The sequence below is a fragment of the Canis lupus genome, chromosome 2 (assembly GCF_003254725.2).
Source record: "Canis lupus dingo isolate Sandy chromosome 2, ASM325472v2, whole genome shotgun sequence".
Lineage (NCBI taxonomy): Eukaryota > Metazoa > Chordata > Mammalia > Carnivora > Canidae > Canis > Canis lupus.
In genome coordinates, this window is record NC_064244.1 from 71,503,745 (window position 1) to 71,518,552 (window position 14,808).

The 14,808-nt window shown below is 40.0% G+C and overlaps 1 protein-coding gene across 6 annotated transcripts in view; it reads right to left on the reverse strand.

The window, feature by feature from the left end:
• WDTC1 (WD and tetratricopeptide repeats 1) overlaps window positions 1-14,808 on the reverse strand; it is a 62,984-nt gene that overhangs the window by 20,941 nt on the left and 27,235 nt on the right. For all 6 annotated transcript variants that reach the window (XM_049105748.1, XM_025446972.3, XM_025446974.3 and 3 more), the window contains one exon: window positions 49-95. In XM_049105748.1, coding sequence (XP_048961705.1) covers window positions 49-95 — 47 coding nt within the window. The remainder of the gene's footprint in view (window positions 1-48; window positions 96-14,808) is intronic.

The window sequence follows — 14,808 nt, forward strand, 5'->3', positions numbered from 1 at the left end:
CTCACTCCCATCTCCAGAACCTTCTGAGGTGCACTAGTTCATACTCACTCTCCTTTTTCATTCCATTCCAGACAGTTGACACATCCTGAGTGACCCTGGGGGAATAAACGGAAAGGAACAAGAAGAGAGCCAGTTAGAGGTTCTTCTGGGGGAACACAACACCGAAAAGAACTAAACAGGCAAGCTGGCCTTTCCATCATCCATGTTTTCCTGGTGCATGTGAGTGACCAGATTTGAATTAAATTGCCTGGAATCTTACAATATATAACCTACTTTCATAATCACAATCTCACTTAATACTGAACCCCTGATGGGCAGCCCTGGTGGCTCAGCGGTTTAGCGCTACCTATAGCCTAGGAGTCCCACGTCAGGCTCCCTGTGTAGAGCCTGCTTCTCCCTCTGCCTGGGTCTCTGACTCTCTATCTCTCTGTGTCTCTCATGAATAAATAAATAAAATCTTAAAAAAAAATACTGAACCCCTGAGCCTTTTATTTAATATTTAAATTTATTTTTTATTTTTTTTTTAGATTTTATTTAAATATTTATTTATTTATTTTTTTAAAAATTTATTTATTTATTTATGATAGAGGCAGAGACACAGGAGGAGGGAGAAGCAGGCTCCATGCCGGGAGCCCGATGCGGGACTCGATCCCGGGACTCCAGGATCGCGCCCTGGGCCAAAGGCAGGCGCCAAACCACTGAGCCACCCAGGGATCCCCGGATTTTATTTAAATTTTAAAAAAGATTTTACTTGTGGGCAGCCCCAGTGGCTCAGCGGTTTAGCGCCACCTTTGGCCCGGGGTGTGATCCTGGAGACCTGGGACCGAGTCCCACATCAGGCTATCTGCATGGAGCTTGTTTCTCCCTCTGCCTGTGTCTCTGCCCCGCCCCCCTCTCTCTGAGTCTGTCATGAATAAATAAAATCTTTTAAAAAAAAGATTTTACTTGTTTATTTGAGAGAGAAAGAGAGAGAGCTAGAGAGAGAGCACAAAGCAGGGGAGTGGCAGAGGAAGAAGGAGAAGCAGCCTCCCCACTGAGCAGGGAGCCCTTTTCAAGGCTCCATTCCAGGACCCTGAGATCATGACCTGAGCCGAAAGCTGACGCTTAGCCTACTGAGCCACCCAGGTGCCTTTTATTATTATTATTATTTTTATTTTTCCAGGTGCCTTTTAAAGGACAGGTTTTATCGATCCTATTTTGCAGAAATGTAAACTGAAGTTCAGATTAAAGTAAGCAGTGGGAATGAGATCCAAACAAATTTTGGCTCTACCACTAAAAGTGACATGTCCCCTTCCAGGGACATCCCCTCAGCCACGGAAAATTTGCCCAGAGGAGTATGTGACCCAAAGGCAGTCAATTAACTAGGAGGCTGATTGATCTTTCATCCATTTGCCATATGTTTAATTTGTCAAGCACCCACTGCATATCAGGTACTGTTTAGACACTGGGGATACAGCACTATACAAAACAAAGTCCCTGATCTTCTGGAGCTTACTACAAGTAGATGAAACCTGATATAGAAAGATTAATTGGGACAGTCTTGAGATTAGAGGTCTGAATTGAGAAACATGGAGAGAGTGAGGCAGTTACCAATACACTGAAGGTGAGAGCATGCATGGAGAGAAATCATGGCAAAGCTAGAGCAATGAGGAAACAGAACCCATGAAAAGCAGAAGGTATAAATTGGCAGAAATGAGTCTTACATGGGAGAAGGAAGGAGCAAGTCACTAGGCATTCCTACATACTATTTTCTGTTCTCTCACTCTCCTTTACTCTTAAATGGTACCTAGATGTTCATTTATTTATCTCCCTGTTTCAAATTAGACCATGGGTTTTAGCAAGTGTAAATCCACTCTCCTTGTCATACTGATAGGTTTAGGAACTTAGGTCTTAGTCAAATTGGACATGGCATTCACTTGGGCACAGGGATTGGCTCAGAAGTAACCCTGTGACCCCAATCAGATGCCAGGGCCACAGCGGCTGGGATGCTTCTGGAAAAGGAATTTCCTCATTCTTAGAAGACAGTCTATGAAAGAGATGCCTTTCTTCTTTTGAATGCTGAGTGTATTGATGTGACATCTGGAATTGCCACCACAAGGGAAGCCAGCCTGAGAGTGAAGTCAACACACAGAGGATAATCCAGCCAAAGGGAATCATACAAATATGGAGCAAGAGTGACCAGAGTAACCAATACTGATGCCTACTCTACTTCTGGACTTCTAGTTAAGTGAGGCAGTCAATTCATTATTGTTTGAGGTCATTTGATTCAGGCTGCGACTTGTGGCCCAAAGTGTGCTGATAGCTCCAACTCACTCTTCAGGTCTCAGTTTATGGGTACTTCCTTTAAGATGCCTTTCCTGTCCCGTAAATTTGGGAGGGAGGAACACCCTTCCTTGTGGACTCCTATTGTCACACTGTATTATGGCTCTGTGTTGACATGGTTGTTTGCTTCACCAGACTGAGCCCAGAGAAAGCAAACTTTGTGTCTTATATTCATTGCATCCCCAAGGCCAGATACAGAGCCTGGCACATATCCATTGCCTGAATGAACAAACAAGACCAATGGGATTAGTGGGAAGGATTGAGCAATATGAACAAATCTAATTCCCCAACTATCTGGTTAGAAATGCTTTTCTTCTGCCTTCTCCTTCCCTTTTACCCTTTGTTCTATAAAGATTCTCATTGGGGTTGAACCACATTTCTTTCCAGGTTCTGCACTTATGTGCATTCACTCTGTTCAGACTTATCAGATCACTTGGTGACCTGAGCCTCTCTCACATTCTCATCATACTTGGTTGAAACCTCCATGCATGGCTCTGGTCACTCTTTTTAGGTCAGAATCATTTCTGTCCTCAGCCATTTCATTTTCCCACTAGGATGTAAATGATGTGCCGGGGGTGGGGGGCAGGGTGTCACATCTATAGCTTGCAATGTTCTGGAGTACTAAAAGCCTTGAGTGATTGCCATCCACTTAGGGTTTCCACAGGGCTAAGTACTTGTGATAGGCAGAAAAATGGCCCCCAGGTGTCTATGTTCTGATTCTCTGGAACCTATGAATATGTTATGTTTGGTGGCAAAGGGGACTTTGCAGATGTGATTAAGGTTAAGGTCTCTGAAATGGGGAGAGCATTCTAGATTATTCAGGTGGTCCCAATATGATCATGAGTCCTTAAAATCAGAGAACGCTTCCTAGCTGCAGAGAACTAGAGATATGTAGTTATAAAAAGGACTTGTCCTGTTATTCTAGCTTTGAAGATAGAAGAAGGGGCTTATGGGCCAAAAAATGCAACAGCTTCTAGAAGTTGGGAATTGCAAAGGAACAGATTCTACCCTATAGCCTCCAGGAGGAACACAGCCCTGTCAAGACCTTGCTCTTAGCCTTGTGAGACCTGGAGCAGACTTCTGATCTATAGAACTGTGAGATAATAAATTTGTATTGTTTCAAGCCACTAAGTTTGTGGTAACTTGTTATGACAGCAACAGGACACTAATATAGCACTCTACATCTATTATCCTATTTAAGAAACAGGTTATCACTACTCATTTCACAGGTAAGAAAAACTGCTCAGAGAGGATAGCTAACCTACTGTGATACTGTAATTTATAATAAGAAATACATATTTGGTCTTGTTCCCCATTTCTGAATCCCTAAAGCCCTTAAAATTTCCTTAAGTGTTAACAGTGAAAAAGATGTCTTGATATTCATAACAAGTCCCTCCCAAATACATCTAAGTTGTGTTAATGAAGTGATTTTTGGAAAGTACCTAAGGATGGGGTCTGGCTGCCAGAGGAACCAGTTAGAATTTGCCAGAGGCGAGTTAGAATTTTCAGGCCCACTCTGCAGAGAGGCAACTGGAGGCTGAACAGATCACCAACGGTCAATGATTTAATCAATCATGCCCACGTAATGAAGCCTTCACAAAAACTCAAAAGAACAGGGTTCAGGGGATTCCTGGATGGCTCAGCGGTTTAGCGCCTGCCTTCGGCCCAGGGCATGATCCTAGAGTCCCGGGATCAAGTCCCATGTTGGGCTCTCTGCATGGAGCCTGCTTCTCCCTCTGCCTGTGTCTCTGCTTCTCTCTGTCTCTGTCTCAAATAAATAAATAAATAAATAAATAAATAAATAAATAAATATCTTAAAAAAAAAAACAGGGTTCAGAGAGTTTATGGGTTAATAAACATGTGGAGGTTTGGGGGAGAGTGGCACATTCCAAGAGGGCATGGAAGCTCTGCGCCCCTTCCTACATATCTTCTCCCAGGCATCTCTTCTATCTGGCTGTTTCTGAGTTGTATCTGTTTAGAATAAATGGGTAATATAGAAGTAAAATGTTTCTGAGTTCTGTGAGCCACTCTAGCAAATTAATCAAATTCAAGGAGGAGGTTATTGGAACCTCCAGTCTATAGACAGTTTGTCAGAAGCACATGTGATAACCTGAACTTGGATTGGCATCTGAGGGGGGGTGGTGCAGGGGGCAGCAGGGCAGTCTTATTGGACTAAGCCCTTAACCAGTGCAATCTCACTTACCTTCCAAATTATGATCTCTTAGTTCCTGTTTAACTTTGTTAAATATTGATTGTAATTACTATTTATTATAAGTTTCTATAATTTGCTAGGTAGTGTGGTCTATGGGAGGAGGATGAGGCAAGAAGTGTTTTATCCTGACACTGCTCAGAATTTTAGGTACATAATGATGATTAAAAAGCAAAAGGTTTAGTGGGTTTTCTTACTGCTTTCAAATTCTTTACACACTATGTACCCCTTTAGCCTGCACTACAGCCCCCACCTTGGTATGCCACTAATAGAAAGAATGCTAGATATTAATATACATGATTTAATTATCACTCCCTTTTTTTTTTTTTTTTTTTTTTATGATAGTCACAGAGAGAGAGAGAGGCAGAGACACAGGCAGAGGGAGAAGCAGGCTCCATGCACTGGGAGCCCGACATGGGATTCAATCCCGGGTCTCCAGGATCACGCCCTGGGCCAAAGGCAGGCGCCAAACCGCTGCGCCACCCAGGCATCCCTATCACTCCCTTTTCACAGGTAAGACCAAGTCTTAGAGATATGAAATAATTTACCCAGGGTCGCACAAATTATTACTACTACACAAATTATTATTATTACTCTTGCACAAATTCTTTCCAGGTTACCCTATAGGCTACCCTATAGCCTCCAGGAGGAACACAGCCCTGTCAAGACCTTGCTCTTAGCCTTGTGAGACCTGGAGCAGACTTCTTTTTTTTTTTTTTTTTAATTTATTTATTTATTTATTTATGATAGGCACACAGTGAGAGAGAGAGAGGCAGAGACACAGGCAGAGGGAGAAGCAGGCTCCATGCACCGGGAGCCCGATGTGGGATTTGATCCCGGGTCTCCAGGATCGCGCCCTGGGCCAAAGGCAGGCGCCAAACCGCTGCGCCACCCAGGGATCCCTTTTTTTTTTTTTTTTTTTTTTTTTTTTTAAATTTTTTGGAGCAGACTTCTGATCTATAGAACTGTGAGATAATAAATTTGTATTGTTTGATATCAGAGCCCAGATGGGAACTCAGGTCAGAATAACACCAAAGTATTTCTCTGATTATGCTGGACTATCTCAGCTGCCATGCTTATTACTGTCTGTATTAAAAAGAGATCTCATTGCTACCATCACCTTAAAGACTGTTTGGTAGTGTCAAGTAAAGTTAAACTTATATCTACCCTATGACCCAGAAATTCTATTCCTAGGTAATTACTTGAAAGAAATTAAAACATTTTCCCACACAAAGATAGACATCTATGGAATATCTGTAGATGCTTTATTTCTGAAAGCTCCAGTAGCACCTGGCTGGCTCAGCTGGAGGAGCATGTGATTCTTGATCTCGGAGTTGTGAGGTAGAGCCCCATGCTGGGTATAGAGATTATTTAAAATCTTTAAAAAATGAAAAATAAATAAAAGCTCCAAACTGGAAAGAAACCAAATAGTAATCAACAGGAAAAAGAATAAATAAAATATAGTCTATCCACATGGTAGAATACTACTCAGCAATGAAAAGGAGGAACAGACTATAGATATATGCAACAACATGGATGAAACTCAAAAAACACTATGCTAAGCAAGAGAAGCCATGCACACACAAAAATGTACCATTTAATTCTATTTACATTAGATAAAGAACAGGCAAAACTACTCTTTAGAGACAAAAGCTAGAAAGTGGCTGCTCTGAGGTAGGAGGGTTGACTGGAAAGGGCACCATGAGAACTTTCTATGGTGATGGAAGTACTTTCTAATTTATTGCAGATGGCAGTTATACAAGTGTCAAAACTCATCTAACTCAATACTTGAGACCTATGCACTTTATTTTGTGTAAATTATACCTCAATAAAGAGAGAAAAAGGTAATAATAGCAATAGTGATAACATATCAGCTGAAATATACTATTTCACCATGTACCAGGGACAGTACTATGCCCTTCAAATATACTTTTATTTTTATTTTTTAAAGATTTTATTTATTTGAGAGGGAGAGTGCAAGAGAGAGTACAAGCAGAAGGGGAGGGGCAAAGAGAGAGGGAGAGGGATGAGCAGGCTCTCCGCTGAGCAAGGAGCCTGACATGGGGATCCATCCCAGGACCCTGATATCATGACCTGAGCCAAAGGCAGAAGTTTAACCAACTGAGCCACCTTGGTGCCCCACATATAAGCTTTTAGTTAATCTTTATAACTGTCTTATGATGGAAACAGTACTATTTTCATTTTTCAGGTGAGGAAAAAGTTAATACCATATATTAAATTTTTAAATTTTGAGCTGTCTCTCCTAAAAACTTAAATGTTTGCTATGCGCCCACCAGTATTGGATGGGCTCAGAGAGACATGACTGAGTCAGACACATCTTCTATCCTCATAGAGCTGATGAGGTTTTCTCTTCCTCTTCTCCAAACATGTAACATTAGCCTTTGCCCATGTTGTTATAATCTCCTCAAAAGCATCACTTCAAATGGCTACAGAATATTCCTCCAGGGCAGCCCTGATGGCCCAGCGGTTTGGCGCTGCCTTCAGCCCGGGGTATGATCCTGGAGACCCAGGATCGAGTCCCAGGTCAGTCTTCCTGCATGGAGGCTGCTTCTCCTTCTGCCTGTGACTCTGCCTCTCTCTCTCTCTCTGTCTGACATGAATAAATAAAATCTTTAAAAAAAAAGAATATTCCTCCAAAGGTTAAACCATATCCACCTCTACCTTAGTGTTATACACATAAGTTAGTTGCAAATTTGGCGAGATGATTTATTTTAAAATTCTAGTGGGAAAAGAACATTTACAGGTGACTGGCCAGTTCTGACTAAGTATAATGTCATGTTTTGGGGGGCTTTTTGCTCTTTTTATTTTATGGCACTTGACCGGAAACATATAAAATCTGTGTTTTTTAAAAAAGATTTATTTATTGAGAGAGGCGGGGAAGGGGGAGGGGCAGAGGGAAAGGAAAAGAGAGAGAACCTCTGGAAGACTCCCTGATGAGCACGGAGCCAGACACAGGGCTCAATATCACAACCCTGAGATCCTGACCTGAGCCGAAACCAAGAGTCAGATGTTCAACTGATTAAGCCACCCAGGGACCCCTAGAAATCTGTGTTGCAATGCTAGATATCACCTGTGCTATTTAGGAGCATGATGAGCAGTCATGGTGTGGAAAACTGTATTAAAATGGGAAACATTGTTAATAAATACAAGTTAGTGAGGGTGCCTAACCTGATTTCAGCTCAGGTCATGATTTCAAGATCATGATATCAAGCCCCACATGGGGCTCCACATTCAGTGTGCAGTCTGCTTCTCCCTTTCCCTCTGCTCCTCCCCCCACTTATATGTATGCATTCTCTCTCTTCTCTCAAATAAATAAATAAGCAAAATCTTTGAAAATAAATAAGTACAAGTTAGTAGGCAGCAATCTATCAAAATGTGGGAATCCAAAGGGAGAAAAGAAAAGTCACTCTAGTCATTCACTTCTAGAGGAAAAAAAAAATGGGACCCATTGTATAAGGGAATAATAATAATAAAAAAAAGAGAAGCAAAGAGCTAATAAGTCTACAAATCAGTGTGTATCCTGGTATAACCAAAAGGATTAGAGAGCCTTTTGTCCAGACTTATTTTGTTTATTTATTTTTAAAAAGATTTTATTTATTTATTTATGAGAGACACAGAAAGAGACAGGCAGAGACATAGGGAGAGGGAGAAGCAGGATCCATGCAGGGAGCCCAATGTGGGACTCGATCCCGGGACTCTAGGATCATGCCCTGAACCCAAAGGCAGATGCTCAATCGCTGAGCCACCTAGGCGTCCCAAGTTTATTTATTTATTTTTTAAATAAGCTGAGGCTAGTTAGTGAGAATCAGAATTGTAAAGTGAAAGTCGTCTGGGTTCAACTTTGGCTTGGCCTCTTCCAAGCTGTATGGGTGGTCACTTAAGATTCCCAGAATCTCAGATTTTTCATTTAGAAATGGGGGTGATGATAATGTAAACCTGACAAGATCACCGTGAAGAGCAGATGATGTAATATATGCAAGCACATTTTGGTAAACACTGGTCCCCACCCCTGGAACTAGTCCTCAGGTATAATCTCTCATATACTTGGTATAGTCACATAGCTAGGATACTCACAAAAGATACAGATCTTGAACAACTGGATTCCTTATTTACTTACTTTTCCAAAAGAGTTATTTTCTACAGCTATTAAATTGCTATCCTAAGCTACGATCAAACAGAAAATTCATTTATTCAGTACCCATTATGTATAAAGTACTGGGAGAAAAGGGAATAAATACTGGATAAACAAAAAACAGGCCCATGTCCATGGCAACATGAGAAAAGCTCTACCATAATAAAGGAGAGAGATACCCAAAAAACCTAGAAAAAGATAGGAACATTTGGCTTTAGGAACAAGCTTAAAGGATCTTTGAGGACACTGGCTTGCATATTCACATGCAAAAGAATGATGTTGGGCCCCTATATCACATCATATACAAAATTAACTCAAAGTGGATCAAGGACCTACACATAAGATCTGAAAAAGTATTGAAACCTCGTGCCTTGGGTGGCTCAGTTGGTTAAGCAGCTACCTTCAGTTCAGGTCCTGATCCCTGGCTCTAGGATCAAGCCCAATGGGAGGGGCTCCCTGCTCAGCAGTGGGTCTGCTTCTCACTCTCCCTCTGCTTCTGCCTCTCCCCTTACCGGTGCTCTCTGTCAAATAAATAAATAAAATCTTTTTTTAAAGATTTTATTTATTTATTCATGACACACAGAGAGAGAGAGAGAGAGAAAGAGAGGCAGAGACACAGGCAGAGAGAGAAGCAGGCTCCCTGCGGGGAGCCCAATGTGAGACTCGATCCCAGGACTCCAGGATCACACCCTAAGCCGAAGGCAGATGCTCAGCCACTGAGCCACCCAGGCATCCCTAATAAATAAAATCTTAAAAAAAAAAAAAGTATGAAACTCTCAGAAGGAAACATGGATATAAATCTTTGTGACCTTGGATTAGGTAATGGTTTCTTTTTTCCCCCTTTTTTGGTGGTAGGGCTATAATTGATGACTAGTGATTTCTTAAACATGATACCAAAAACACAAGTGATAAAAGTAAAAAAACAATTTGGGCTTCATTAAAATTAAAAACTTTTGTGTGTCAAAGGTGATATCAAAAAAGTGAAAAGACAACCCCAAAAATGGCAGAAAACCATTTAAAATCACATATACAATGAGGGTCTAGTACCCAGGATATATAAAGAATTTTTACAGCTCAACAATAAAAAGACAAAAAACTCAATTAAAAAATGGGCAAAAGGGGCAGCCCCGGTGGCGCAGCGGTTTAGCGCCACCTGCAGCCCAGGGCGTGATCCTGGAGACCTGGAATCGAGTCCCACGTTGGGCTCCCTGCATGGAGCCTGCTTCTACCTCTGCCTGTGTCTCTGCCTCCCTCTCTCGCTCTGTATCTCTCATGGGTAAATAAAATATAATCTTTAAAAAAAATAAAATAAAATAAAAAATGGGCAAAGGAAGAGTGCCTGGGTGGCTCAGTTGGTTAAGTGTCTGCCTCTTGGTTCAGCTCAGGTCTTGATCTCAGGGTTGAGTTCAGGCCCTGTGTTGGCTCCATGCTGATGTAATGCCTACTTAAAAAATAATGGGGCAAAGGATTTAACTAGACATTTCTCCATATAAAATATACAAATGGCCAATAAGCACAAAAATCATTAATCAGGGAAATGCAAACCAAAACAATAATAAAATACCACATTACAACCACTAGGATGGTTATTATAAAAAAGACAAGCAATACACTTTGGTGAGGATATGGAGAAATCAGAACTCTCATTTCTCCTGGGAATGTAAAATGGTGCTGTCACCTGGAAAAACAGTTTGGCAGTTCCTCAAAAAATTAAACATAAAAACAAACAAAAACCATATGATTCAGCAATTTCACTCTTAGGTATAAACCTGAAGGAATGAAAATGTACAATCGACACAAAAGCTTGTCACAAATGTTCATAGCAGTATTCATAATGGCTGAAAAGTGGAAACAACCAAAATGTCTACCAACTATGAATGGATAAACAAAATGCAGTATATCCAAAATGGAACATTATTTGGCTGTAAAAAAGAATGAAGTACTGACTTATGCTACAACATGGATGAATCGTAAAAACATCATGCTAAGTAAAATAAGCCAGAGACAGAAAAGCCATGTATTGTATGAGTCCATTTTTATGAGAGGTCCAGAATAGGAAAATCCAGAGATAGCCAGTAGACTAGGGGCTGGCAGGGAGAGGGAATAACTAATATGGGTAAAGGGTTTCTTTGGGGGTGATAAATATGTCTAGAATTAGATACTGGTGATAGTTATGCAACTTTGTGAATACACTAAAAAACACACTGAATCGTACACTTCAATAAAATAAAAAAGGAACTAAAAACAAGCCAACAAATTGGTGGCAGACTGGATTTGGCCCTGATATGCTGACCCCTGATCTAAAGGACATTCCTTGAAATTTCTCACAAAGTCAGGTCTCACTTCCATCTTTTTCTTTGTGGGTGACTATTTAATAAACTTGGTATATAATTTACTTCTCTATAAGGATATCATAAAAAGAATTCTGACAAGTCTTTGTTAGAATAAGGAAGAATAAAACTTCCCTGGTCTACTACTATGTTCAAAAAGAAAACCAATCTAGTTTGATACGACTTGTTTCTAGTGAATTTATGCTCAAATTATATAAGAAACAAAAAAACCCAAAAAAGTAAATCAAGCCATATTGTGAAGTGAGATATGTAATGTTTGCAACTTATTTAAGAAAAATATTAAGAAAACTAATAAGGCAGGTGGCTCAGTCGGTTATGCAGCTGCCTTTGGCTCAGGGTCCTGGGATCAAGCCTCAAGTTGTACTTCCTGCTCAGTGGAGAGTATGCTTCTCCCTCTGCCCCTCCCCCTGCTTGTATGCTCTCTGTCTCTCAAATTAATTAAATAAAATCTTAAAAAAAAAAAACTAATAAGGCAAGAGAATAAATCCGCTAAGCCAAGAACTATTTGTTAAACCAACTGATTAATTAATTAATTAATTAATTAATTAATTAATTAATTAAAGTAAGCTCTACACCCAATGTGGGGCTTGACCTCATGACCCAGAGATCAAGAATTGCCTGTCCTACAGATTTAGCCAGCCAGATACTGCTCAACCCTTTCTAAAAAAGTAGACACATGGTTGAGGTAGGAAGGATTATGAACTGTGTGGCCAGACAAGCCTGATACAATGTTATTAATCATGTTTCTACCACTTATGTGACCTTGGAAATGCTAGATTTTACTTTTCTTATTTGTAAAGGAAGATCCTTTCCTCTCCCTCTCTCTACAGGTGTGGAACATTGTGCCAAGAAATCCCACAAGTGAAAGAAATAGAATGGATCAAAGTATGGTCAAAACTTTAAAGTGGAACTTGGGAGATCCTGATGATGCACCAAAAATGAAAGTGTCCTGCAAAAAAATTTCAGGACCCTGTAGATTTCAGGATCCCTGCCCTGCAGGCTATAAACTGGAATCCCAGGATATTTGGCTCCTGTCCAGTTATGACATTAAAACTCACCAAGACAAGATGAGCTAGCACATGTAACTAAAGTGGGACGTGGAATGCTCAGCAAAGATGTCCAAGGAAAATACATACTAGAACATCTTAGAATTAATACTAATTAATACTAAACTTAAATCCTCTAATCTCAACTTCTTTTCTGGCTCTTACTCAGTTGCTGCCAACATACCAGTTCTTTTTATTTTCTCTTTTTAAAGATTTTATTTATTTTAGAGAGAGGCAGACAGCACAAGATCAGGGGCAGAGAGTGAGAGAATCTCATGCAGACTACACACTGAATGCAGAGCCCAACGTGGGATTCAATCCCAGGACCCTGAGATCATGACCTGGGCTGAAGCCAAGAGTTGGATGCTTAACTGACTACACCACCCCTTGTATTTTCTTAATGAACATTTTAAACTTTTAAAAAGTTTTATTTCTTTCTTTTTATTTATTTATTTTTTGTCTTTTTATTTTATTTTTATTTTTAATATTTTTAAATTTAAAATAAATTTAGTTGACACATAGTGTATTATTAGTTTCAGAGGAAGAATTTAGTGATTCATCAGTTGCATATAACACCTAGTGCTCATTACATCCTGTGCCCTTGTTACCCTAACCCCCACTCCCCTTCCCTCCAGCAACCCTCAGTTTGTTTCCCTATAGCTAAGAGTCTCATAGTTCGCTTCCTTCTCTGTTTTTATTTTTCCTTCCCTTCCCCTATGTTTTGTTTAATTTCCACATGAGTGAAATCATATGGTATTTGTTTTTCCCTGACTTACTGCACTTAGAGTATATAACACCCTCTAGTTCCATCCACATCACTGCAACTGGCAAGATTCATTCTTTTTGATGACTAAGTAATATTTCATTGTGTGTATACATATGTGTGTGTGTATCTCACATCTTCTTTTATTCATTAAACTGTTAATGGACATCTGAGCTCTTTCCACATTTTGGCCATTGTGGACGTTGCTGCTATAAACATTAGGATGTATGTACTCCCTGTGAATCACTGTTTTTATATCCTTTGGATAAATACCTAGAAGTGCAATTGCTGGGTTGTAGGGTAGTTCTATTTTTAACTTTTTTGAGGAACCTCCATACTGTTTGAGTGGCTGCACCAGTTTCTTTTTAAGTAATCTCTATACCCAATGTGGGGCTTAAACTCACAACCCCTATATCAAAGTCATATACTCTTCTAACTGAACCAGCCAGGCACCCCATAACTTTCTATTTTGAAACAATTTCAAACATATAAAAAAGGTACAAGAATAATACAAAAGCACCCATATATACCTTTCCCCTAATTCATTAATTGTTAACACTGCCACATTTGCTTACTCCCTCTCCCTTTCTCTCCTTTCTCTACACACATATCCATTTTTTTCCTGAACCATTTGAGAATAAGTTGTAGATTTCAGGACCCCTTACACAGGCAACTACTTCAGCATATATTTCTAAGAATAAGATCATTCATTTTTTTTCTTTGTTTTCAGAGAGAGAGTGTGTGTGTATGAGAGCTGGGAAAGGGGCAGAGGGAGAGTGAAAGAGAGAATCCCAAGCAGGCTCCACACATAGCACGGAGTCCAACATAATGCTCTATCTCACAATCCTGAGGTCATGACCTGAGCCAAAATCAAGAGCCGGAGGCTTCACCAACTGAGCCACCCAGGCATTCCACGATCATTCTTTTACTTAACCAGAGCACAATTATCAAAATTGAGAAATATGACACTGATATCATTGCATCACTATCATTTAATATGTAGTCCATATTATTATTTATTTTTATTTTTATTTATTTATGATAGTCACACAGAGAGAGAGAGAGAGGCAGAGACATAGGCAGAGGGAGAAGCAGGCTCCATGCACCGGGAGCCCGACGTGGGATTCGATCCCGGGTCTCCAGGATCTCGCCCTGGGCCAAAGGCAGGCGCTAAACCGCTGTGCCACCCAAGGATCCCCTGTAGTCCATATTAAAATTTCACCAACTGTCCAATAATGCTCTTTTGATTTTTCCTGATCTAGGATCCAATCTAGGATCCCAAACTGGGATGACAATGAGGTCAGCTTCTCTTTAGTCTCCCTTAACCTGGAACAACAGTTCCTCAGCCCATCTTGTTTTCTATGGCATTGACATTTCTGAAGAATATAGAGCTATCCTGGAGAAATGTTTCTTAATTTGGATTTGTCTGATTATTTTCTCATGATTAGATTTAAGTAATGAATTTTGACAGAAATACTCCCTAAGCAATTTTGTGTCTTTGTCAGTGTACATAATTTGGTGGTGTATGTGTACTATTTGTCTTGCATAAGGTGGTATCTCTCAAGTTTCTCCCCTATAATTTTACTATTTTCCTTTTGTTATCTGTGAGGAAATACTTTTTTTTGTGAGGAAATACTTTTATGTTGTGCAAATAAAGGTCCTAATGTCTATAACACTTCCACTCAAAGGTTTCACTATTTGATTATTCTTGTCTGAATCAATTACTAGGATAATGTGGTATGATGTTTATAAAATGGTGATTTTTCAAACTCTATCATTTCTTCATTCAGGAGTTGGCAATCAACTGGAATAAAGGGCTTTTCTCTGTCTTTCTTCCCCTCCCATTCTTCTCTCCCTCCCTCTCTCTTACCAGTGTAACTCAGATATTTTTTATTTTTTATTTAATTCATTACTGTCACTATTCATCCTGATGTTCAAATAGTTGGGGATCCCTGGGTGGCTCA